Genomic DNA, 26,985 nt, shown 5'->3' on the forward strand with positions numbered 1-26,985 from the left:
AAGCTTTAATTCTTAATACAAAAATTCAAGTTGCGAGAAATCCGCCCGTTAGATTTTTAATCTGACTGCAGTACTGAGTTCCTATCTACGCAGGCTACAACTGGACGTAAGTTTTACTAAGTTTTGATATGATTTGAAATTATGATACTCCCAGAATCAGATATGATCCATATATGTTGTTCTTGCGATATCAGACATTGTATAATCGAAACCGGATCGAAGAACAGATACCGTATGGAATTATTATGAATTTTCAGAGTTGATTTGATTGTGATTAGACCGATTTGATATTAGAATTGCGTTGTCACCAATTATGAGATGTTGGGATTGATATCTGATTGATACTGTATTGCTGGGTATATTGATATTATTCAGATTTGGATCAGATGAGTTGTTGATTCGTATATACTTATATTGTATTGCCGGTATTGCGAGATTGTACAGATTTGAGATTATGATATGTTATTGTTAAGATTATGGGTTGTACTGATATCGATTATGAACCATGTTATTATATCTGTGATGTTGAAATTGACGAGGTTATTGAGATTGTGTTGTTATGCCGTCGAAAAATCAGTAGATTGATATTAATCAGATTCGTTATTGATTGAGATTGTATCGTTGTATCGTTGACATTGATCAGATTATGTCTTGATTTGAGTATTGATCAGAACAAGTCTTGAATTGAGTTGTACATTGACATAGTCTATTCGATATTGTCATTTCAGATTTGATATGGACAGATTTGACTTCGAGACTTCGACTTCGTCAGACCGAGAAGATAAAGGTATAAGTCAATGTGGTACCGGGAGAACGACTCGAGTAGGATATACTTGAGTTTCCCTAAATCACATACTTATTGTTATTATTTACATTGATTTGATTTGATATGCTTGTTCTATGGATTTATAGAAAACATGTATTAGACGAGTATTAGACGAGAAATCTTGTGACATATGTGCCGAATAGTGATGGAATCGTTACTGGCACATTGCACATTGTCACAGGATAGTGATTTGGCAAAAGTGCCAAAATCTGTGACGGATAGGGCAAGACACCGGATGTTTGATTATATCGAAGTGGATAGAATTGGAGTTTCTTCTATTACTGATGTTCGATATAGGAATACCGACGTCTGGAAACCGGGATCCCTAGACTAGGATTGAGTCTAGTCATAGACGTGGAATTACGAGTTTGAGTGACGATTTTATATTGATTATGTTTTAGATTTTGATACATATTACTAATATCTGATATATGCTTTTACATTGTTTATATGATTGCATGTTTCGTTGATTTATACTGGGATGTATTTCTCACCGGAGTTATCCGGCTGTTGTCGTGTTTGTATGTGTGCATGACAACAGGTGGGACATGATCGGGGTCGAGGAGATGAAGAGAGAGATCGTGATTAGAGTGGAGACTACGGACTTTGATTTGAGATAGGGTTTGGACACTTGATATTTAGTTGTTAAACCTTAGTTTAAATGATTGTATATAGTACAAGACTTGTACTTTAATACTGACATGTATATCTAGAATGTATTCCATTACGTTCTGCATTTAATACTGTATTTAAAAAATATATATATATATATAATTTAGACCCTGTTTATTATAATTGATCACCATTGTGGGCCATTCCGAGATCAGATTTGGGCAAAGCATATGGAATTATATATGGTTGAGTTTGTATTGAAATGTATGAATTGCTGACAAATGAAGACAGAAAGAAAGAAACCAGGAGATTGGTTATATAGCTTATCGATTCCTGAATGGAAATAGGATTACATTTCCAGGGATATCGTGATGAAGCTACCGCATTCCTCTCGGGATTGAGCATTGATTGAGTTAGGAGTGACAGGCTGATCTAGTCTTCGAGTGCTAGCTCATACATGAAGACGTACAGATATGATTATATTAGTGAGATTTCTATCAGAAAAGTGATCAGATTACACTGAGTATCGAGAGTTGATTATATCAGACCGTGATTTTGGTTGACTTTGCACGTTTGGCAAAGTGTACAGCAAGATTTGGGTACGAGATTATATCTGAGTACTGCATATCATTCACCGATTGACGGACAGTCAGAGTGGATTATCCAGATATTAAGAGATATAATTAGAGCTGTAGTGCTTGATTTTAACACTAGCTGACAAGGTTCGTTGTCATCGTGAGAATTATCGTACAACGACTGTTATTAAACAAGTACTGAAATAATATCGTTGAAGGATTATACGAAAAGAAGTGCAGATTCCCTTCTTTATTAGAATAATATCTCTAAGTTCCTGAGGCTGGACCTGATATGATTAGAGATGTGACTGAAAAGTGAAGCTGATTTAGAAGAAATGAAGACAGCTCAGAATAGACACACTAAACATTGCCAACGACAGAAGATGACCGGTGATATTTGAGGTTGAAGATTGAATATTGAATTAACTGGAATTAAACAGATTTGATAACAGCTGTTGATGTTGATTTGTTATGAGCTGTTGATTGGTATATACGGATGTTGTATAGCCAGTATTTTGATTTTATCAGAGTTACTTCGAGTTATATTATGATATTATATTTCTTGAATTATTATTCCAGAGTGAAATCAGAATCAGTAAAAAGAAAGATAATTCAGAATGAATACTATTCTGCTGTTGAAAGTGCAATTGAGCGGTTAGAATATCGAAGAAACTATTTGGAAGACAGAATCCGAGATGAGACAAAGATTCCAGAATTGTTTTATTGAGGTGAGTTTTCTGTTGGCTTCTGTATATAACTCCTTTGGTATCTACGTTGAGATATGATTTAATTGCCTGTGATTTCGGGGACGAAATCGGATCTTAGAGGGGGAGAAATATAATGCCCGAGATTTTGATTCTGTTAATCTGAGTTTATTGATTATGAATTGATGTGATTATAGCCGGGCCATTCCGAGATCAGATTTGGGCAAAGCATATGGAATTATACAAGTTTGGATCGAAGGTGCTGCGCCCGGGCGGAAGTTTTTGTTCGCCCGAGCGCCAATGAATTAGGCCAGAAACCCGAACATCTCGCGCTCAGGCGGAAGTTTTATCCGCCCGAGCGCCCTTGTTTAAAATGAGAGGGCCGAGCACGTCGCGCCCGGGCGGAAATTCATGACCGCCCGAGCGCCAATCAAAATTGAAGAAGAACGTGACACGTTGCTATCACATGCAAGATGATATATATATGTAATTGCTTCATTTCCTCAGAACAAAAAGAAAAACGAAGGTCAGGGGAAAGCTTTAATTCTTAATACAAAAATTCAAGTTGCGAGAAATCCGCCCGTTAGATTTTTAATCTGACTGCAGTACTGAGTTCCTATCTATGCAGGCTACAACTGGACGTAACTAAGTTTTGATATGATTTGAAATTACGATACTCCCAGAATCAAATATGATCCATATATGTTGTTCTTGCGATATCAGACATTGTATAATCGAAACCGGATCGAAGAACAGATACCGTATGGAATTATTATGAATTTTCAGAGTTGATTTGATTGTGATTAGACCGAGTTGATATTAGAATTGCGTTGTCACCAATTATGAGATGTTGGGATTGATATCTGATTGATACTGTATTGCTGGGTATATCGATATTATTCAGATTTGGATCAGATGAGTTGTTGATTCGTATATACTGATATTGTATTGCCGGTATTGCGAGATTGTACAGATTTGAGATTATGATATGTTATTGTTAAGATTATGGGTTGTACTGATATCGATTATGAACCATGTTATTATATCTGTGATGTTGAAATTGACGAGGTTATTGAGATTGTGTTGTTATGCCGTTGAAAAATCAGTAGATTGATATTAATCAGATTCGTTATTGATTGAGATTGTATCGTTGTATCGTTGACATTGATCAGATTATGTCTTGATTTGAGTATTGATCAGAACAAGTCTTGAATTAAGTTGTACATTGACATAGTCTATTCGATATTGTCATTTCAGATTTGATATGGACAGATTTGACTTCGAGACTTCGACTTCGTCAGACCGAGAAGATAAAGGTATAAGTCAATGTGGTACCGGGAGAACGACTCGAGTAGGATATACTTGAGTTTCCCTAAATCACATACTTATTGTTATTATTTACATTGATTTGATTTGATATGCTTGTTCTATGGATTTATAGAAAACATGTATTAGACGAGTATTAGACGAGAAATCTTGTGACATATGTGCCGAATAGTGATGGAATTGTTACTGGCACATTGAACATTGTCACAGGATAGTGATTTGGAAAAAGTGCCAAAGTCTGTGACGGATAGGGCAAGACACCGGATGTTTGATTATATCGAAGTGGATAGAATTGGAGTTTCTTCTATTACTGATGTTCGATATAGGAATACCGACGTCTGGAAACCGGGATCCCTAGACTAGGATTGAGTCTAGTCATAGACGTGGAATTACGAGTTTGAGTGACGATTTTATATTGATTATGTTTTAGATTTTGATACATATTACTAATATCTGATATATGCTTTTACATTGTTTATATGATTGCATGTTTTGTTGATTTATACTGGGATGTATTTCTCACCGGATTTATCCGGCTGTTGTCGTGTTTGTATGTGTGCATGACAACAGGTGGGACAGGATCGGGGTCGAGGAGATGAAGAGAGAGATCGTGATTAGAGTGGAGACTACGGACTTTGATTTGAGATAGGGTTTGGACACTTGATATTTAGTTGTTAAACCTTAGTTTAAATGATTGTATATAGTACAAGACTTGTACTTTAATACTGACATGTATATTTAGAATGTATTACATTACGTTCCGCATTTAATACTGTATTTAATATATATATATATATAATTTAGACCCTGTTTATTATAATTGATTAAATTGTCCCAATAATGATTAAGAACATGATTAGTGTCCGGGTCCCGGACAATCTTTTGTAGAATGATCATGTGTATCACATATATGACAAACAATTTCTTGAATACTTTTTAATTGACCACTCCTTTTTATTTCTAATGACTCAATTTTTCTTGCTAAAGATGCAAGTTTAGCTTGAATATCTATATCATCTTTAAGATTATAGACACCACCCCCATTTGTTGAATTATTGATTTTAGTTGTTGGTGGTTCTATTGTACCTATATTATCCCAATTATGAGCATTTTCTGCTAATGAATCCAAATACTCGAAAGCTTCATTTGGGTTTTTATCTTCAAAAGTTCCATTACACATGAATTCTATCATTTGCCTATCTTTAGGTATAAGACCTTCATAAAAATGAGAAACTATTCTCCATGTTTCAAAACCATGATGTGGGCATGTATTAAGTAATTCTTTATATCTATCCCAACATTGATAAAATGTTTCTCCTTGTTTTTGAGAAAAAGTTGTAATTTGTCTTTTAAAAGAGTTTGTTCTATGGAAAGGGACAAACTTTTTGAGAAATTGTTGTTGCATTTCTTCCCATGATCTTATTGAACTTGATCTTAAATTTTGTAGCCATGTTTTAGCTTTATCTTTTAAAGAAAAAGGGAAAAGCTTTAATCGGACTATATCCATGCTACAATTTTGATCATTATAAGTATTACAAACTTCCTCAAATTCTCTTAGATGTAAATATGAATTTTCAGAATCTAAGCCATGAAAATTTGGTAAAAGTTGAATAATTTGAGGTTTAAAGTTGAAATTAGATGCATCAGGAGGAAAAACTAAACAAGATGGGGCACTAGTTCTAATAGGATTCATATGGTGCCTAAGTGTTCTTAATTGATCATGTTCTTGATTATTATTATTATTATTATAATAATTATTATTATTATTATCTTGATTATTTGAATTATCATTCATGTTTAAATTATTTTCAAATACTCGAATAAGTCTACCACTTTTTTTGCGACTCCAAATACTCATACAAGTAAAAACAACACATCACTTATAAATAACACATAAATAACAAATATAAACTTAATTTATACCTCCCTGGCAACAGCGCCAAAAACTTGCTACTACTTAAATTATAATTCACCCAAGTGTAGGTTGTCTGCAAGTAATATATTTCGTGAGTACGAGATCGATCCACAGAGAAGTTATTTTTAGTTTAAATTTATTAATTTATAAATTACCAAATTCAAGAATGAAGTTTACAAATTATAAAATTTTGTCAAGGCTCAAGGATTTATTCTTTGTTTATGTAACATTGTTTAACTAAAAGTAAAATAAAGGAAACCACCATAAATAATGGTTCTAAGAGAAATTAAATAATTAAACACACATATAATATAATATAGTTCCCACTATAGAAAATACCGAATTAGCCGATATTTTATATATAGTACCTATAATTATATATATAACTATATAAATATATAATTGCATAAAGTAAATGTTAAATTAAATCATTATATTTCATTTAGAACAACCGGCAGAGCCACGCTATAGCCTAAATGAAATATAAGATTTAATAAGTTAGTTGCGATAAAGTAAAAGTTAGATGCGAAAAGTAAAAGTTAGTTGCGATAAAGTAAATATTAGATTGTCAGATGTTAGTATTAATTCATAATATTGCATTTAGAACAACCGGCAGAGCCACGCTATCGTTTAAATGAAATATATGATATAATTATATAAATATAAATATATATACATATATATAATATAACAATAATAATAATCGATGAAATATTTATTGTATCAAAATTAAACAAAAAATCAAGATAACCACTTCAATGGTATCAAGCATTTGATGTAAATTGATAACAACAAATAATTCATTTTTATACCTACAATAAAAAAAAGTTAGCTAAATGAAATGAAATAAATAGAGAATACACAAAATATAAACAATCTTACTTCACCAAGAATTCATCCTCTTCACCTTGACATAATAGATTAGCTTGCCATGAGCTTACTTTTGATCAACACTAAAATCATCACTCATAGTTAAAAAAATGAAAGAAAAAATATTGGAACTTAGAACTTTGATACACACTCACACTATATTTTACAATGAGATAGAATGATTCTCAAGCTAGCACAAGGCCTCTATTTATAGGCCAAATGAGAGAAAGAGTCAAAAATTTTAATAATGTCATGTAGTTGTAATAGTAGTTTTTGTCTCCTCCAACTTCAATTCCATGGCCCTTCTTTCAATGCTATTTTTCACGACTTTATGCACCGAATTTGACTTGGCTCAAAACAAGAAACATGTAGGGAATTGTCTGTAGATGAATTTGGCCACTTGGTTCACCTCATTTTGTTAAATATTAAATTATTTATGATTTATTTACTATAAGCTGGTCATAGTAAAAGTAAATATGTTCTCCTTTTAATATTTGCACAATTTGATCATCTTAATGAATTTTTTAGGCAATCATGTCTTCTGCAAAGTTGTAGATAATTTCTCAATGATTTCAAACATGTTTGAATCACCTCCATTAGAATTTTGTAGCTTGAGTTATCATTATTTTACTAACACGTAAAAAACCTGAAAATAAAACATATTTAGTAAGACACTTCAATATAAACAATCAATACTAAAATAACATAATTTTATAATTTTAATGAAACTTAAATTTTAAAATATAGATTTTAACATATAATAAATTATTAATTTTAAGTTTCATCAATAATGTATTTGAAAATTGTGATTTTCATAAACATTATTATGGACTAAATTAAATTAATTCAAGTGTTAAATTAATTAAACACTATTGGACCTAGTAGAGTCCAAATAATTAAATTAATTCAAATTTTGAATGAATTAAATAACATTGGATCTTGTAGAGCTCAATTAGAAATAATTATTCAACTAGTGAGCTTGACTAAATTCAAGTAAAATTTAATTGATCTCAAATTTGTTTGAGAAATTTATATTAAAGTCCACGGGCTTTGTAATTGTTACAAGTCCAAATAAAATTGCATGATTGTTGGGCAACTTTTTCAACAAACAATGCATGGCATGCTCATGCAACTTTTAACTTTTTACACAACCAAGAAAAGTTTTCTTCTCTTCTCCAAGCAATACATATGGCCGGAATTTCTTCTTAAATTTACTCCAATTTTCTTCTTCATTTTGGTTGAGAAAAGTAAAAAACTTCTCAAAGAAAAATGCTCTAATTTTTCTAGTGCAAAATTAGAGTGGATCTACCTTGCTAGTGGTGGACCTAAATTGAAGGAAAGAAGGAATTTGAGCAAGGAGTACTCAAGGGAAGTTTATATATTGTCTACCTTCAAGATCTAAGTTTTTCACAACTTAGTTGGAGCCAATAATCAATCATTTGTGATTGATAGGTGAAATTTTAAAACATTCTATGTATGAAATTTTTGTATTTTATGGTATTTGCTACACACAATAAGTTGGGGTGCTCGGTTTTCTTGTAAAATATTTTTTTTGAAACTCACGTTGTGTATCCAGGCACCGTAATTGATCCGCTTTCAAGTGGTATCATGAGCTATGATTACCTTTTTGTGTAGCAAATACATGATATTATATTGAGGTCAATTTCTAACTGCATGAGATAAGCGTCGCAAAAAATGGAAGGCCAAATGGGGGCTATGCTTCGGCTCCATGTTGCTGCCCATTTCAGGCAGCCGAATGCCCGTTTTGGGCAGCAAGGCAGCCCAAAACCCCCCCCCCCCTCCCCACCCCAACTTTTTTAAAAAAATTGTGTATGTTGGCAAGAATCTAGCGACTGAGCTCCGGCAACGATGATGACGACTAGGCTTTTCAAAATTGTTTTGGAATATCAAAGTGTCATGGACCTTGAGTTGTTAGGCCATTAGATGGCTAAAATTATTTGTGAAACTTAAATTGGCCAAAATATTTGGTGAAAAATGTCTTATTGGACCCTTAAGTTTAAATCTACGAAATTTGTACATATTTCTCAAAAAAAAATAATTGAAGTTGGACTTTAATTATTTATAGTAAATGGTGATTTACAAGAAATTCGGTTATAAATAAATAAATTAGAAAATAAACAAAAGAGTTTGTTTACTTTGTTGATATAATTTATAATCGGGGCGGTTAGTGATTGGATCAAGATATATAATATTGGATCAATTAATTATGGTGTTAATTAATTGTTGGTGTATGATATGTGATATTATGCATGATAGGATGATCAAAAGCCCAAGACCAATATTCTAGGTGTATGCTATGATATTTTGTATTGAATGATCGTAATAATTATCAATTTATAAGTGGGCTTGGTTTATAGTTCGTTCCCACCCCATGAGATGTATCCCTATTTGCCATGGATATTTATTTGTAAATATTAGTATAGTGCAAGATCAAGATTGGAAGATGGTGGCCTTGATGATTATGAAGATCGAAGACATGTAATATTGGAAGCTTATGTAATTGTGCATTTGCATCCAATGCATTCCCTAGGATTGGACCTAGACTCGTGTTTTGCTCACACGAGCCATTAGTTTTTGATGCGATTGATCATCCTTATTTAGTTTACTGTTTATAATATATATTATAAATAATGACTATGTGCGTTATTATTATGATAATAACAAAGTTGCAAGAATCTGACAAACATACGATCAAACATGGCGAGCTTTTAAACAAAATTAATTATGAGACCTTTCAAAATTAAAAACACTCAATTTGAATAAGATTTAAAATTAATATCAAGCCCGAAAAGGGGAACTATAAAAGTGTTTATAATATTCATGTCTTCCATCGACAATGGGTTCATGATGAAAGTTACCCGTGCTCGGGGCTCGGCTCATATTATTTCGGGAGCCCTGGAAACCGGAAAGTTGTGACATCCATTGGCATGGTGATGTTAACTACGTGGTACTCCCATGATTTCGGCTCATATTATTGAGGGAACTCATGGCGACCGTCCATTAAGGTTCATTATCGATGGGTAAGACTTGACACGTAAAGATGAACGACGCCGTATTATTGAGTCCTAATCAAATGTGAGACAAAATTTTACGTAAAGAGTTGCATGGAGATGAAATTGGAAATTACCTTTTATAAATTATGATTGGCTAATATTATTCGGGATCAGAATTTGCTAATTGGACCTTACGTACCTATTGAGGAAAGGAGTTTCCCGTTTTCACTAGAAGGTAATGAAATATGTCAAAACAGTGGGAGTGAAAATTTATGAAGTAAAAGTCCTTACTTTATATCTTACTAAATATTTTAAAATAGTCATTAACATATATATGTTCTTACTTTTCAGTACAAATTTGACAATGTCTTCGATACGCAGCCCATTATCTGCTATACTCGACAAACATATTTTGACCGGACCTAACTAACTCAATTGGCTAAGAAACCAAAAAATCATCTTAAATTCGGAAATGACAGCATATACACTTACTGAGTCGCACCCTGTTGAGGCTTCGACTAGCTGTACTCCTGAGGAATTGCAGACTTACAAGGATTGGTGTGACCATGACTTACGAGCCAATTGTTATATGCAGGCTTCTATGATTAATGATGAGCTGCAGATGCATTTTGAGGGTGCAAAGAATGCTGCTGACATTCATATGCATCTCAAAGAGCTCTTTGGTAAGAAAACACGGCCTCTTAGACATGCTACCGTCAAGGAGCTAATCACTTTACGCATGCGAGATGGGGCTTCGGTCCATGAGCATGGCCTAAAGATGATTGGGCTTGTGGAAAAGCTCGTTGGCATGGATCTTAAGTTGCCTTCGGAGTTGACCACTGGCGTGTTGCTCTTGTCACTGCCTAGCTCATTTGATCCTTTTGTTGTAAATTTCAACATGAACAAGCTGGAGCCTACCCTTGAAGAGTTGGTGAATATTCTTGTTACCTTTGAGTCCATCATCAAGAAAGAGAAGTCGGTTCTTTATGTGGGTTCTTATCTGGTACGAAGACTGTCACGCCCCGTCTCCGAAGCGTCGGTGACATCCGGCATTGTTTTACGATTTCTTGAAAACAATTAAGCCTCGTATCGAAATGCCAAAAACCAGTCTTTTTCATAAATTAAACATTGTCTTTATATTGACAATAGAAATAAGAATACATCAGAGTTGCAAATGCGGAAACTGAACAAAAGAAAAATAAAGTCTTGATTTCTTGTATCTTGCTCATCGGCTACCATCCCCAAAAAGCTTCTTGTCCCTCTTCATTTATTTGCTCTTCATTTTTATCTGAAATTTGTAAGGGGTGAGTGTTTTGGAAACACTCAGCAAGTGGGGGTCGATCGATTTCCAATGATACATATAGAACTTAATCTTTAAAACATTTCTTTAACAAACTTTCAAATCTTATTACTTTTAACTCATCATAACAGAAACGAAACAAATATGAGACAGAGGTTTCAGACGATTCAGAGCAATTCAGAAACATATCAGAACAATTCAGAACAGAACAGATCGGAACAGACAGAACACTGTTACTCATCTCATTTCCATGGTCAAATTGTCCCCAATATGTTAGTCCTTTAAGGGGTGAGGCCAGAACACGGTTTTATACCCACCATGGGGGCCAGACAGAACATGGTTTTATTAAACCCACCAATGGGGGCCAGAACAGAACATGGTTTTATACCCACCAATGGGGGCCAGACAGAATCACAATTCTCATCCCATTTCAAATTCGAATCGTAACAGTGCAACACAGATTCAGAGTTTACCAGACAGAACGTATCAGAGTTTTCAGATATCAGAGTTTCAGACGGATTCAGCGGAACCAAAGAATTTCGAATAACAGACTGAGCATATAATCGATCGAAATTTTAAATGGACAGACTTCATATTTTCGAAAATGGAGACACACAATCATGCATGTCATAATATATATTCAAGTTTAAAAATACAAACGAATATATAACAAAAGCCCACTTACTGAAATGCGAAGGTATAGTCCTAATGTTTGCTTGACCTTCGAACAGACTTCTCCCGAAAATTGGGCAGCACTTCGTTTATTTCTTTGAGAAGAATCAGGCACGATTTTAGCAGCACTTTGACATCGAACTTCTTCCTTGCTTTAAACGAAATTTTGGAGAGTTTTGTGGAGGGGTGAGGGCCAAATTCTTCAAGGCTTTTTGGTGCACTTTTCATTCAACCTTGAGGTAGTTTTTATAGGTGAGGGAAAGGCTTTTCATCTTGCCATGGCCGAAATCTTGGGCGTCAAGGATGAATTAATTGTGGTCAAGCTCCATCTCAAGCACCAAGGGTCATTTCCTGCATCATAAATGTGTCTTAGCCTCTTAGTTCCTCCCTTAGCTCATTCATTGGTTATTTCAATGGTCATTTCTTGCATACTAAGTTTGTCCAAACTTTTAGCTCCTCCTTTAGCTCTCTTTTTGGTCTTTTTAGGACAAGGATGGTTGAGCTTCTTTGAGTTGGAAGATCGAGCTCATAAGCTAGGGGTTTTTTCCCCAAGAATGAATGAACTTCCTTGAGCTGGGGGCTTTAGCTTTTGAGCTGAGAGTTTCTTTTCCAAGAATCTTGGAGCTTCCTTGAGCTGAGGGTTTTAGCTTGTGAGCTGAGGGTTTCCTCTTCCGAGCGACGTACCCTCAATTCTCAAGGTTTTGCATTGTCTCGGCTTCTTTTTGAGCTACTTTCCGAGATTTTTGAGGTGCTTTGCTTCGAAAAATCCGGGTTCTCACATCCCACCCTCCTTATTGGAAGTTTCGTCCTCGAAACTTGGGTTAGCTTAAATCTTTAAAGAGGTGAGGTTGCCGAGTGCGCATACGTTCTTTAAATTCCCAAGTTGCTTCTCGTTCCATATGATTTGACTATTGTATCTTGACATGTGGAATTGTTTGGCATCTCAGCACTTGGTCTTTGGTGTCCACTATTCGAATAGGGACTTCTTTCCTTCGTTTAGTAGCGATGCAACTTTAAAATTCTGACTTGGATCTGAGACATACTTCCTTAGCTGTGAGATGTGGAAGACGTTGTCAATCCTTGACATGCCTGATGGTAAACCCAGCCGATAAGCTAGGTTTCCCACTTTTCCCAGTATTTTGAAGGGTCGACATACCTTGGAGTTAGCTTTCTAGATTTGCTGAATCAAACCACTCTTTTTATAGGGAAACGTTATCGTAAGCTTTCTCACCGATTTGAAACTCCAATGGTTTTCACTTTAAATCAGCCCAGCTCTTTTGTCGATCATGAGCTGCCTTGCGTTTTTCCTTGATAATAGCTACTTTATCAACAATTCAAGTACCATGATAGCTTTCTCTCTGATTTCAATACTTCCATGATAATTATTGTTATCGGAAAATTCAATCAAGGGGAGTGTTTATTTAATTCCTCCGAGGTCCATGGCACACGCCCTAAAATATCTTCAATAGTTCGATCCACCATCTTTGCCTCATGTTTAATTCCTTTTGTGTGAACAGTATTTGAGGTTTTGATGATCGATAAATTTCACACATTTGCCACCAAAGAAATTGATTCTCTGGATCTTTGGCTCAAATATAATTGTGGCTAATTCACTATCATGTGTTGGATAATTTTGCTCACATGATTTTTGTAACGAACCGTATTCTTTACTACTTAAAATTTGCGGAAAAATTAAAATTTTCTTGAATATAAACATCCATACGGTCGTCAACTCATCGTTCATAAAAATATCTTTGAAATCATCCAACACCAATAAAACTTGCTAACAAAATACTTGTCCCAAACATCTCTCACCGAAACATAAAAAAAATCAGAGTATTTTAAACTTGCATAAAAATGTTAAAATAACATGGGCGGTCCTCGGGTCTAGCCTTCCGCTCAGTCCAAGCCTGCCCCTTGGTCGCCACCTCCGGTCTCCTCATAGACATCCTCACCTGCATCGATCAAGTCTAGTGAGTCTAAAGACTCAACACGTATAAACTGGAAATAGCAAGTACTACATAATAAAACCACATGTAACTTTAAAATAGAACATACATACTTGAAGATTGGATTTGAAATGAACTTGAACTTGCATACATACATAGACGTGCCATAACTTGAAAGCTTTCATAAACATGCTTACATATTTGATCATACTTAAACATACATGATTTCATTTTTGCGTAGAGGATGTTTCAAAGCAAGTGACCCATACATAATAAACGCCTGATCAGACAAACCACAGTACTGGGCTGACAGTGACGTATCCACTGCCACATACATGAGATCCCTGTTCATAATTTAACGGGCTGGTTGGTCCCCGTTCATAATTTAACGCTTTCCAACCACGATCTAACCCGTTCATAATTTAACGGGGTGGAGAGGTCTTCGTCCACGTTCACCGACTTCCAAACTCATTCATAATTTGGTCACAAGACAATTAGCATACCTCAAAAACTTAAAATATTTTTCTTGCACGTCAACATACTTACTTGGTGTTGAGGGATTCGTTGGACTTCGATCGGGGGCGTTGCTGCACCTACTAATCATGAATTGGCATGCTTATCTGCGTAACTTAGACATAATTTCAAGCTTACATAAGAACTCATTCAATTCCTTATTACGTTGTAAATTCCCATGACTCGACTGCGTAAATCACTGAACTAAAACCATGCCATCAACCCCCCCCCCCCCCCCCCCCCCCCCCAAAGCATACTATAGAAATTTTTCCCAAAGTTGTGAAGGACACGGACCCCGTGCCTACCTCCGTGTAGGGGTCCGTGTAGACTCGGATGAGAAGGTTCGAAAGGGAAGGTGGACACGGACCTCGTGTCAGGGTCCGTGTGGGGGTCCGTGTAGACTCTGGAAAAAGGCACTTCGGTGGAACAAGGGCACGGACCCCGTGTGGGGGTCCGGGTGAGGGTTCGGGTACCTACTGTGAACGCAAACTTACGAAAATTTTGTACATGATTCGCTTAACTTTCTAAACTCGATTGCGCGGACTATGAATCGACACTCCAAGGCTCATCCTAGCACGCCATAACCTCAAACCAAATTCGTACAAATCCCCAAGGCGACTATGTTCACCCTACGACACATACCATTCAAAACATTGTAATTGACATCAAAAGTTACCCACGACTTTTAATTAAATCGAGCGCCTATTGACATGAACCGAAACCTCAAAAATTCTCCCAACATCGTACTAAGCATACCTAAACACAGCAACGATCATCCGACGATCCCCAACGAAGCTTGCAACAATAAAATCTCAAGAACACATCAAAACATAATCTCTGAAAAACGCAGTTTGAGCAGTCCCACGAAAAACGCCATAACTCACTCAATTTTTTTCCAAATATTTCGAATTTACTGTCAAATCAAAGGTATCAAAAAGTTCTACAATTCTTTAGTTGAAAGTTTTATCAAAATATCGACTGAAATCGTACACATGATTTTACGCATAAATAACAACGCACGCATAATATGACATGATCGATGCATCAAGAACAGATTATACGTGCCTTTTGATGATAAACTTTACCGAAACGACGACACCGAAGCGGAGATAGAAGCGAGGTTGATCCGGGACGAACGTGACGCGATTTTCTTGCAATAAAATCGATCAAAACTTGCTGAAAATTGACAAGGGAAGGGGCGGCTGCTGTTCTCCTATTAGAACCCTATTGCTCTTTAAAAAATAAAAGAAGTGGAAATCTGAATGTGTGTGTGTTTAGGCGTTATTAGTGTGTGTAAAAGTGTGTGTGTGTGTGTGATTAGTAAATTAGGAAAATCACTTAATTAAATAATAAATAAAACTATTTAAAAGACTAACACTCTTTAAACTTCAAAAAAAATCCCTCAATTAAAATAATGCACAAAAAGAAAGAAGCTAATTTTAAAAGTTTCAAACTCTTAAATCACTAAATAAATAAATTTTAGGCCTTAAAATACTAACAACTTAGTAAGTCCTTTAAAATGCTTCATCCTCAACTTAAAATAAAAGTACCACATTTTAAATTGCCAAGAATCGTCCCCGGTCTCTTTTCCTCAATCCCGTCTCGAATAATCGCTTGAAACATGAAACTCGAAAAACATTTTAACGTGCATCACAATAAACATGGATAATTTAAAATAATGTATTTTCATAATTATGCATGGCTAAAACTCTTTTAAAATTAATTAAATGATTTAATAATTAAATGAATGCATGGATTAAACGTGCACTGAATTTGGGCACTATAGTTCCTCCCCTACTTATAAAAATTTTGTCCTCGAAATTAAATCTTACCGAACAACTCCGGGTAGCGAAGTCTCATATCTGCTTCTGATTCCCAAGTGGCCTCTTCCACCGATTGATTTAGCCATCGGACTTTGACTAGCTTAGTCACTTTGTTCCGGAGTCTGCGCTCCTGTCTGTCTAGGATTTGAATCGGTTTTTCCTCGTAAGACAAGTCTGGAGTCAGCTGCAACGGCTCATAACTCAGAATGTGCGAAGGGTTAGCCAGATATGTCCTCAGCATCGAGACATGGAACACATTGTGTACCCCGGCCAGGTTCGGCGGAAGGGCAACACGATAAGCTAATGTTCCAACTCTTTCCAAAATCTCGAATGGTCCAATAAACCTCGGACTCAGCTTGCCTCTCTTCCCAAATCTCATAACACCTTTCATAGGTGCTATCTTGACGAATACGTGATCACCAACGGCAAATTCGAGATCTCTCCTCCTCTTACCAGCATAACTCTTCTGACGACTCTGGGCGGTCTTCATTCTATCACGAATCTTGACCACCACGTCTGCAGACTCCTGAACTATTTTTGGTCCAAGTTCCGCTCTTTCTCCGACCTCGTCCCAATGAACTGGTGATCTGCACTTTCTTCAATATAAGGCCTCGTAAGGAGCCATACCAATGGATGCTTGGAAAATGTTGTTGTATGTGAACTCCACTAGAGGTAGCTTAGACTCCCAAGTTCCCTGAAAATTAATCATACAGGCTCTCAGCAAATCCTCCAAAATTTTTATCACACGCTCAGACTGGCCGTCTCTCTGCGGGTGAAACGCTGTACTAAATAGCAACTTCGTCCCCATAGCTGCATGCAAGCTCTTCCAGAAGGACGATGTGAACCTCGGGTCCCTGTCGGAAACTATGGAAACTGGGATTCCATGCAATCGAACGATCTCCCTGATATAAAGGTCCGCATACTGCGTCATGGAGAAAGTCGTCTTCACTGGCAAGAAGTGCGCCGACTTAGTGAGTCGATCCACTATAACCCAAATGGCATTAAAACCTCTGACTGATCTAGGCAATCCAACGACGAAGTCCATCGTAATGTTCTCCCATTTCCACTCTGGGATGGGGAGTGGCTTAACCAACCCCGCTGGCCTCTGATGTTCTGCCTTCACCTGCTGACAAGTGAGGCATTCTGACACAAATCGGCGGATGTCTCTCTTCATCCCTAGCCACCAATACAAAATCTAGAGGTCCTTATACATCTTGGTACCTCCCGGATGGATAGAATACGGAGATGCGTGTGCCTCTGTCAAAATATCCTGTCTGATCGACTCACCACTAGGCACCCACATTCTACCTCTGTATCTCACAATGCCGTCTGTCGCTGTGTAAAAACATTGCCTTGGCTTCATCTTTCAGTCTCCATTTCTGTAGCTCCGCATCTGAAGACTGTCCTGCTCGGATACGGTCTAGCAAATCAGATTTGACTATCAGATTAGACAGTCTAGGGGCTCTGCCCTCACGATAAATCTCTAGACCAAATCTCTGAATCTCCGACTGAAGCGGTCTCTGAGCTGACAACTGAGCGCAACTGCCACTTTTCTGCTCAAAGCGTCTGCGACAACATTAGCCTTTCCCGGATGGTAGCTAATTTCGCAGTCGTAATCTTTCACCAGTTCCAACCACCGTCTCTGTCTCATATTCAACTCTTTCTGCGTGAAGAAATATTTGAGACTCTTATGATCGGTGAAAATCTGGAATTTCTCGCCGTATAGGTAGTGTCTCCAAATTTTCAGTGCGAAGACAACGGCGGATAACTCCAGGTCGTGAGTCGGGCAATTCTTCTCGTGCACCTTCAACTGCCTTGAAGCATAAGCTATGACCCGACACTGCTGCATCAATACTGCGCCTAACCCGAGCTTAGATGCATCGGTGTAAAGCGCAAATTCACCCTGCCCTGTCGGCATGGCTAGCACTGGCACCGAAATAAGAGCTTGCTTCAAAGTATCAAAGCTCTTCTGACATTCTTCACTCCACACAAACTTAGCATTCTTCTTGGTCAGGGAAGTGAGTGGCACTGCTATGGATTAAAATCCCTTAATAAACTTACGGTAGTAACTAGCTAAACCCAAAATGCTGCGGATTTCTGATGCATTCTTCGGCTCAACCCATTCCTTGACAGCTGCTACTTTCGCTGGATCCACCTCGATTCCACTGCTAGATACTATATGCCCCAAAATGCAACTTTCTGCAGCCAAAAGTTGCACTTACTAAACTTCGCAAACAACTTGCGACTCTGCAGAACCTGTAAAACTGTCCTTAAGTGTTGGTTGTGCTCCTCATGGCTCTTCGAGTATATGAGAATGTCGTCAATAAACACGATGACGAACTGATCCAGGTAGGGCTGAAATACTCGGTTCATGAGGTCCATGAAAATAGCTGGAGCATTTGTCAGTCCGAACGGCATCACCAAGAACTCGTAATGCCCGTATCTGGTCCTGAAAGCTGTTTTGTGGACATCTGCATCCTTCACATTCAGCTGATGGTACCCTGATCGAAGATCTATCTTAGAGAACACGGTAGCTCCCTGCAATTGATCGAATAAGTCTTCGATTCTAGGCAACGGGTACTTATTCTTGATCGTTACCTTGTTCAGCTCACGGTAATCGATGCACAGTCTCATGCTCCCGTCTTTCTTTTTCACAAAAAGTACTGGTGCGCCCCACGGAGAGAAACTGGGGCGGATGAATTCCTTGTCGAGAAGCTCTTGGATCTGCTGCTTGAGTTCTAACATTTCAGCTGGAGCTAATCTGTACGGTGCCTTAGAGATTGGCACTGTGCCTGGCATGAGATCGATTGCAAACTCCACCTCTCTCTCTGGTGGAAGGCCTGTGACGTCGTCAGGAAAGACGTCGGGGATGTCTCTGACTACTGGCACATCTGATAGCGATGGAGTGGGCATGTCAGGTGCTGCGATGATGCTGGCCAAGAAATCCTGACACCCCTTAGAAATTAGTCTCCTCGCCTGCGTGCACGAAATCATGCGAGGGAAACTCCTCTATCTAGCTGGCTCAAATAGGAACTGCTCCATGCCCAGCGGTCTGACCAACACTGATCTCTTCTGAAAATCGATCAGAACTTTGTTCTTAGTCAGCCAGTCCATTCCCAATATGATGTCGAATTCTGGCATCTGCAATAGGATTAAATCTGCATATACTAGGTGGCCATGCAGTTCTAGATCGATATCTCTGACCACACTGGTAGCTAACAGCTCTTCCCCTGATGGGACTGTCACTGAAAAGTTCACGTCTAGGCCAATGGACTTGAGGTCCAAATGATTAGAAAACGTCTCCGATATAAAGGAGTGAGTGGCTCCTGAATCTATCAGTGCCGTTGTTGCTAATCTCTTTATGAAAATGTTTCCTGAGGGATGCGTTAGCACAACACAAACTTATATCCCAAAATTACTAACATAAACCTCAAGCATAATAGAACTCAATATCCCAAGGCACACAAAATATTACTGGCACACTAATAATCCCAAGTAAAAAAAAAATTCAACATGCAAGGCAAAATATTACTGAGCTTAGGTAGCAAAGTTTACCAGTCAGTAAAGTGGTGTCTGGGTCCGCCTCCTGTGTATGCATGGCGAATACCCTGCCCTGGGTTGGCTGCTTCCACTGCGGGCACTCTTTCAGCATGTGATCCGTATCTCCACATTTAAAACACTTCCCGGATCCCCATAAGCACTGACAGGGGTGCTGGCGATTGCATTTCTGACACACTGGGAAGTTACCAGGCTTCTGAGGCACCCCTTGCTGCTGGATAGGACCCTTGCCTTTCGGCGGTCCCTGATAGGGTTTCTTTCCCGGTTGCCCCTGGTAAGGTTTCTTGAACCGAGGCCTCTGATGCTATTGCTGCTGCGGTGGGGCCTGATAGGGCCTCCTGCCCTGCCTGTCTGCCTCAATATCCCGCTGGTCTTGTTCTGCCGCCAAAGCCCTAGAAACGGCAACTGCGTATGTAGTAGGGCTAGCTACCCTCACATCACGGCGCAAGATCGGCCGCAAACCATCCATAAAATGCCTCAGCTTTGCCTGGGCATCCTTCGCAATGAGAGGCACGAAGTAACATCCCCTCTCAAACCTCCTAACAAACTCTGCAACACTGCTATCTCCTTGTCGCAGCACCATAAATTCCCTAGTCAGCCGGGATCGTACTTCTTCAGTGAAGTACTTGGCGAAGAACACTTCTTTGAATCCATTCCAGGACAACGTCTGCAAATTAACTGCCACCGACGCACTGTCCCACCAACGTCTGGCATCGCCTGTTAAGAGAAATATGGCACAACGGACTCTGTCTGCATCCTGCAGCTCCATGTAGTCAAAGATCACTTCGATGGACTTAATCCATCCCTCTGCTACCATCGGGTTAGTAGATCCCGAAAACTCCTTAGGATTCATTCTCTGGAACCTCTCATACACCGCTTCTGGTATAAGCCTCTCCCCCGCGCCAACTGCAGCCTGATTCCTCGCAAACTGTGCGAAGAACTGAGTCATTCCTGCCAGCATCTGCGCTTGCATATCTGGCGGTGGAGGTGGAGGATTGGCTCTCTCCTAATTTCGGGTCTCTCGATCCTCTTCCCTTGCTTCTCGGTCAACCACACATCTAGGAGGCATTCTGTCCCATCAATTACCCAACACGTAAACCCACTATGCGTGAACATGATATCGATGACATAGGATGCACGAAATCTAAACTCAAAACATGGATATGCTGAATTCATGATTCAATGCTTACTACATACATAATGCAAAAATTAAAACTTACAGACTTGAGGTGTGACTTCGAGAGCTTCTTGCGACTGGCAGTAGGCATAACTCTTTATAGGAACCTCGCTCTGATACCAACTGTAACGAACCGTATTCTTTACTACTTAAAATTTGCGGAAAAATTAAAAATTTTCTTGAATATAAACATCCATACGGTCGTCAACTCATCGTTCATAAAAATATCTTTGAAATCATCCAACACCAATAAAACTTGCTAACAAAATACTTGTCCCAAACATCTCTCACCGAAACATAAAAAAAATCAGAGTATTTTAAACATGCATAAAAATGTTAAAATAACATGGGCGGTCCTCGGGTCTAGCCTTCCGCTCAGTCCAAGCCTGCCCCTTGGTCGCCACCTCCGGTCTCCTCATAGACATCCTCACCTGCATCGATCAAGTCTAGTGAGTCTAAAGACTCAACACGTATAAACTGGAAATAGCAAGTACTACATAATAAAACCACATGCAACTTTAAAATAGAACATACATACTTGAAGATTGGATTTGAAATGAACTTGAACTTGCATACGTACATAGACGTGCCATAACTTGAAAGCTTTCATAAACATGCTTACATACTTGATCATACTTAAACATGCATGACTTCATTTTTGCGTAGAGGATGTTTCAAAGCAAGTGACCCATACATAATAAACGCCTGATCAAACAAACCACAGTACTGGGCTGACAGGGACGTATCCACTGCCACATACATGAGATCCTAGTTCATAATTTAACGGGCTGGTTGGTCCCCGTTAATAATTTAACGCTTTCCAACCACGATCTAACCCGTTCATAATTTAACGGGGTGGAGAGGTCCTCGGCCACGTTCACCGACTTCCAAACTCATTCATAATTTGGTCACAAGACAATTAGCATACCTCAAAAACTTAAAATATTTTTCTTGCACGTCAACATACTTACTTGGTGTTGAGAGATTCGTTGGACTTCGATTGGGGGCGTTGCTGCACTTACTAATCATGAATTTGCATGCTTATCTACGTAACTTAGACATAATTTCAAGCTTACATAAGTACTCATTCAATTCCTTATTACGTTGTAAATTCCCATGACTCGACTGCGTAAATCACTGAACTAAAACCATGCCATAAACCCCCCCCCCACCCTCCCAAAGCATAATATAGAAATTTTCCCCAAAGTTGTGAAGGACACGGACCCCGTGCCTACCTCCGTGTAGGGGTCCGTGTAGACTCGGATGAGAAGGCTCGAAAGGGAAGGTGGACACGGACCCCGTGTCAGGGTCCGTGTAGACTCTGGAAAAAGGCACTTCGGTGGAACAAGGGCACGGACCCCGTGTGGGGGTCCGGGTGAGGGTCCGGGTACCTACTGTGAACGCGAACTTACGAAAATTTTGTACATGTTTCGCTTAACTTTCTAGACTCGATTGCGCGGACTATGAATCGACACTCCAAGGCTCATCCTAGCACGCCATAACCTCAAACCAAATTCGTACAAATCCCCAAGGCGACTATGTTCACCCTACGACACATACCATTCAAAACATTGTAATTGACATCAAAAGTTACCCACGACTTTTAATTAAATCGAGCGCCTATTGACATGAACCGTGTAGAACCCGAAACTTAGACTACATATAAACCATGCATAATTCTAATATTTAAATTAAAATGATTTTTGTTGCATGAGTATTTAAAGTGCCTTTCTTTAAAGTTAATTATTTCATTTCAGTAGTTTTAATTTTATTCTTTCAGTTATTTCAGTGAGGCCGGACTGGAGTTGGAGCTTTGAGATAGAATTTAAGATTTAGAAAACATTTCCGGAATTTATTTTAGCTAGCAAGTAAGTTCATTTAAGCTAAAAAGGAAGTTTGAGGATTTAATTTAATTACTTGAGGTGAGTAGGAAAATAAGCTCATTTGAGTTACTTAATTAAGGGATTAATTCAATAAATTAATTAAGGGATAGATAAGGCTCTTAAGGTATTAATATTTAGTAACTAAACAATTTCTCCCCTTCATTTTATTGTATTTTCCGCCTCTTAATAGATTAAGCATTACCATGCCAACTCATCACCCTTTTGACCCATTCTTTTTGGTGTTAACATGCTAATCTTTCTTTTATGATTATTCCACCTTAATTAATTAATTATTGAGCATTATCTTAGTTTAGAAAGCTTAAGATTTCGGCCCCCACCTTCTAGAGCCATCCATCAACTCATTTGATATCAAACAACAATTCAAAATTCAAAATGAGGGAGACTTGGTCTTGAGTTGCCCCTTATATTTTGCACCCACTTCCCTCACTCCCCTAACCATCTTCCCCTCTCCCTAAGCTCGAAATTCAGAGTCATTTTAGAGGCAAAAATCGAGGTGCTAAGGGAAAACAAGAGAGAAAAATTCAGAATCAAGCTAAGTAGCAAAGCGCTCCACCTCCTCCGCGCCGGATCGTCTCTTCTTTTCGTTTTTCTTTCAAACGAAACCAGGCATGCATATATTCTTCCTTGACTCTTCAATCAAGTCATACTATCATATTTTTATGTTTCATGATCCCCCTTTCATGTAAAAACCGAAATACATCAGCATTTTCAGAAAAAAGAACAACATGCAGAATTTCGGCCCCTTTCTTTTCAAGCTTCACGGTTTTCTTTGATGTTGTGGTTTCAGGTATTGGTTCGGTTCCAGGATCCCAAGGCAACATCTAGACATGTTCTAGGATGGATTAGGATCACTTTAGTCCAGTACTTCAACCCCCATGCTTGCTGGAAATTCAAAAATGCCAGCAACTCCATTGGTGTCCATTTGTGTTCGAAAAAAATTCAGTTTGCTGTCATGAGGGTAAAGGATCTGAATTTGGCTGCCCCAGGGGCCTATAGCCATGGTTAGATCACTTCCCTAACATGTCTAAGACATGACAAAGTCGTCCTTTTGGTGGCTTGGTCCATGGTTAATCGGTTTTTAAATCAAACGCAAGAACAGCCTCTCCCCTTCTCGGCCCCTTTGATTTTGACAGCATGTGTTGGTTCGAGTATGGTGGAATGGTGTGGATCTTGGTTGGCCTAAAGCCCTTAGCCACGGTTCACACCATGCCCCAAGATGTCTAGATCGTGCCATGGTCAATCAAATGGCCACTGGAACAAGACGAGACAACAAGCGAAGCACAACATCCCTCACGCGCGCAAAGGTGCTCTCGGGTGAATCTTTTCGGTTGGTTGCTGGAATGCTGAGGATTGTGGCTGGCATAGGGCCCCTAGCCATGGTTCAAATCATTCCTTGGGATGTTGGTAAGAGGTTTTAGTCGGTGGTTAAAGCCCCAATGGCAATTAACCTCGCAAAATGACGCAAGCAAACCAAGCACGGTTGTTGTATTTTTGGGACAGCAACTTGCTGTGTCGGTTCGGTGGCTCGTTCGAGTTCTTGGTTGGCTTTTAGCCTATGACCTTGGACTGGACAGTGCCTCATTGAGTTGAGAAGGTCATGTTTTTGACCGTTTGTCATTCGGATCATTTTTGAGGTCGTACGAGAATATACGGTGCGATGTGCCAAATTGACTCTCGAAAGAGCGTTTCATGTTTTGGCCTCCATTCACCTAGATTTCGGCCATCACCATTTTAGGAGCATTATTTTATCATTTTAGGCATATTTTAATCATGACTACATGACGGTTCAGTGTTGGTTCGGGTTGGTTCGGAGTCATGATTAAATACGATGTCTGTAGGCGTAATTGTCACATTTTAGAATGTTATTGCATAGTTTGGTCCCATAAATCTATTGCATATTTTTCATGACATATTTAGGTTAAAGCGAGCCTGGGAACGATCCAATCCAAGCAGTAAATTATTACAGGATATTTAATTGTGCCATTTAATAATATTAGGTGCATAAATATATAAAATGTTCATTTTTGAGATTATGCGATATTGCTTGTTGCCATTTCACTATCATGGGATTATTGCTAAATCCGGTCGCCAGTTACCGGTCCGGTCGCCAGTTACCAGTCAGTTGAGTTTGTTTCACCCAGTATACTGTGGCTACAGTCTGATCAGACGTTTACTATTTTATCCGGTCGCCAGTTACCGGTCATGGGAGCATTTTATTATCCGGTCGCCAGTTACCGGTCAGTTTCAGTGCAGGGGCCACTTGCGTATACCATAATCTCACCAGAAAAATTATTACAGGCTATTTCAGTACAGGGCTCCAAGGAGCAAACATTTTTACCATGATATTTTCAGTTCAGTTATGCACGTATTATAATTAATCATGACACGACATTTTTATTCCATGAAATTTTACTATAGTATTTACTCGTTATTTACGATATATGCATGTTGAGTCTTTAGACTCACTAGACTTGATTGTTGTAGGTTCTGATGATGCCGGGGCCGAGGGCGGGGACCAGTGAGCAGGCTCGAGTCGACAGTAGTAGGACCCGAGGACCTCAGTTCAGCATTTATTTTTAATTGATGGCTCAAACGTTTTAATTATTGTTGGAAAAACTTTTTACTGTTATTTCAAAAAATGTTAATTCTTCCGCTGCCACATTGAACATCAAACTTTATTTATAAGTTCATTTATGAAGGAGGCAATTTTAATTATTTAAAAAGAAAAATTTTAAATTTTCCGCAAATTTCCAAGTAAGGATTTTAGGCCTTTACAGATGGTATCAGAGCGGTGGTTCTGTATAGGGTTGTACTACTACTGACCACGAGAAGCTCTCGAAGTCACGTCTTCGGTCTGTAAGTTTATATTTACGCATTTTCTTTAAAGCATGAATTATTTTCTTAACGGCATGATTTCATGTCCAGATTCATTTTATTTGTTCAGTATTTAAATTTAAATAAATTATGGAATTATGCATGTTAGTTACGTATGGGTTATGTATGGAACAGTATGGCCCCTAGACATATCCTTGAGCGCCCTACTGGGGAGGAGCCTCGCCGAGAGGACAGAGAGGAGCCGAGGCAAGAGAGAGACTTACCACCTCCACCTCCACTGGACATGAATGCCCAGATGTTAGCTGGGATGACTCAGTTATTCGCACAGTTTGCGGGGAACAATGCTGTGGCGACCAGGCCGACAGGTCCCGAGGCTGTCTACGAAAGATTCATGAAGATGCGTCCGAAAGAGTTTTCTGGGACGTCTGACCCCATGATTGCTGAGGGCTGGATCAAGTCTCTCGAGGTTATCTTCGAGTTCATGGAGCTTGGAGATGCAGACAGAGTCCGATGTGCCACATACTTATTCGGAAGAGATGCCCGCTTATGGTGGGAAGGAGCATCGGTAGCCCTGAACATGGCTACGCTGAGTTGGGTATGCTTCACGGAGGTGTTCTACTCCAAATACTTTGCTGAGGAAGTGCGCACCAGGTTGACCACTGAGTTTATGAGCTTGAGGCAAGGAGATATGACTGTTACGGAGTTCATCCGTAAGTTCGAGAGGGGTTGTCATTTTGTACCCCTGATCGCAAACGATGCTAGAGCCAAGATGATGCATTTTCTGGTGGGTCTACGGCCGATCTTGCGCCGTGATGTTATAGTGTCTGACCCTACTTCTTATGAGGTCGCTGTCTCCAAAGCCCTAGCCGCAGAGCAGGATCAGCGTGATATCGAGAGAGATCGCTTGGGAAAGCGACCAGCCCAGGTACCGCACCGCCCTCCTCCTCAGCAGCATCAGCAGCAGAACAAGAGGTCTTTTCACGGGCCGCCTAGAAACAGAGGCCAGTAGCAGCAGCGGGGACGCCCGCCCCGAGGGCTCCTGAGCGCCCAGTCTGTCCTAAGTGTTCACATCGCCATCTTGGAGCATGTTTTTACGGCTCAGGAAAGTGTTATAGGTGTGGTAGTCCAGACCACTTATTTCTGCAGTGCCCTCAGAGGAACCTGCCTACCCAGGGCAGAGTGTTTGCTCTCCATGCGACGGAGACGAACCCCAATACTATGCTGATGACAGGTACCTTAAGCTTTGAGTCTGCATTTGGAACTTAATGTTTTTGGTTAATATTTTGAACATAGAATTGCGTTAGGATTGCATGCTCTACTTTGTAATATTTTGGAAATTTAAGTTAGAAGAACTTCAACCTTTGCATGTCTATAAGTTTAGTCTTTGTAACTATTGGGTTCAACTTAGAGTT

General features: G+C 38.9%; 1 protein-coding gene and 1 non-coding gene across 2 annotated transcripts in view; one reads left to right on the forward strand and one right to left on the reverse strand.

Moving 5' to 3' along the window:
• LOC142532318 (uncharacterized) overlaps window positions 1–20,240 on the reverse strand; it is a 54,466-nt gene extending 34,226 nt beyond the window's left edge. Inside the window, exons 1-2 of the mRNA XM_075638639.1 lie at window positions 20,120–20,240; window positions 18,161–18,298 (exon numbers count right to left, since the gene is read on the reverse strand). Of these exons, the coding sequence (XP_075494754.1) occupies window positions 18,161–18,298; window positions 20,120–20,240 (259 nt within the window). The remainder of the gene's footprint in view (window positions 1–18,160; window positions 18,299–20,119) is intronic.
• On the forward strand, window positions 5,294–5,404 carry LOC142534000 (small nucleolar RNA R71). The gene has a single exon (XR_012816872.1). It is a non-coding gene; the product is annotated as a small nucleolar RNA R71 (small nucleolar RNA).
• Window positions 20,241–26,985: the final 6,745 nt, after the last annotated feature.

The sequence above is a fragment of the Primulina tabacum genome, chromosome 18 (assembly GCF_025594145.1).
Source record: "Primulina tabacum isolate GXHZ01 chromosome 18, ASM2559414v2, whole genome shotgun sequence".
NCBI lineage: Eukaryota > Viridiplantae > Streptophyta > Magnoliopsida > Lamiales > Gesneriaceae > Primulina > Primulina tabacum.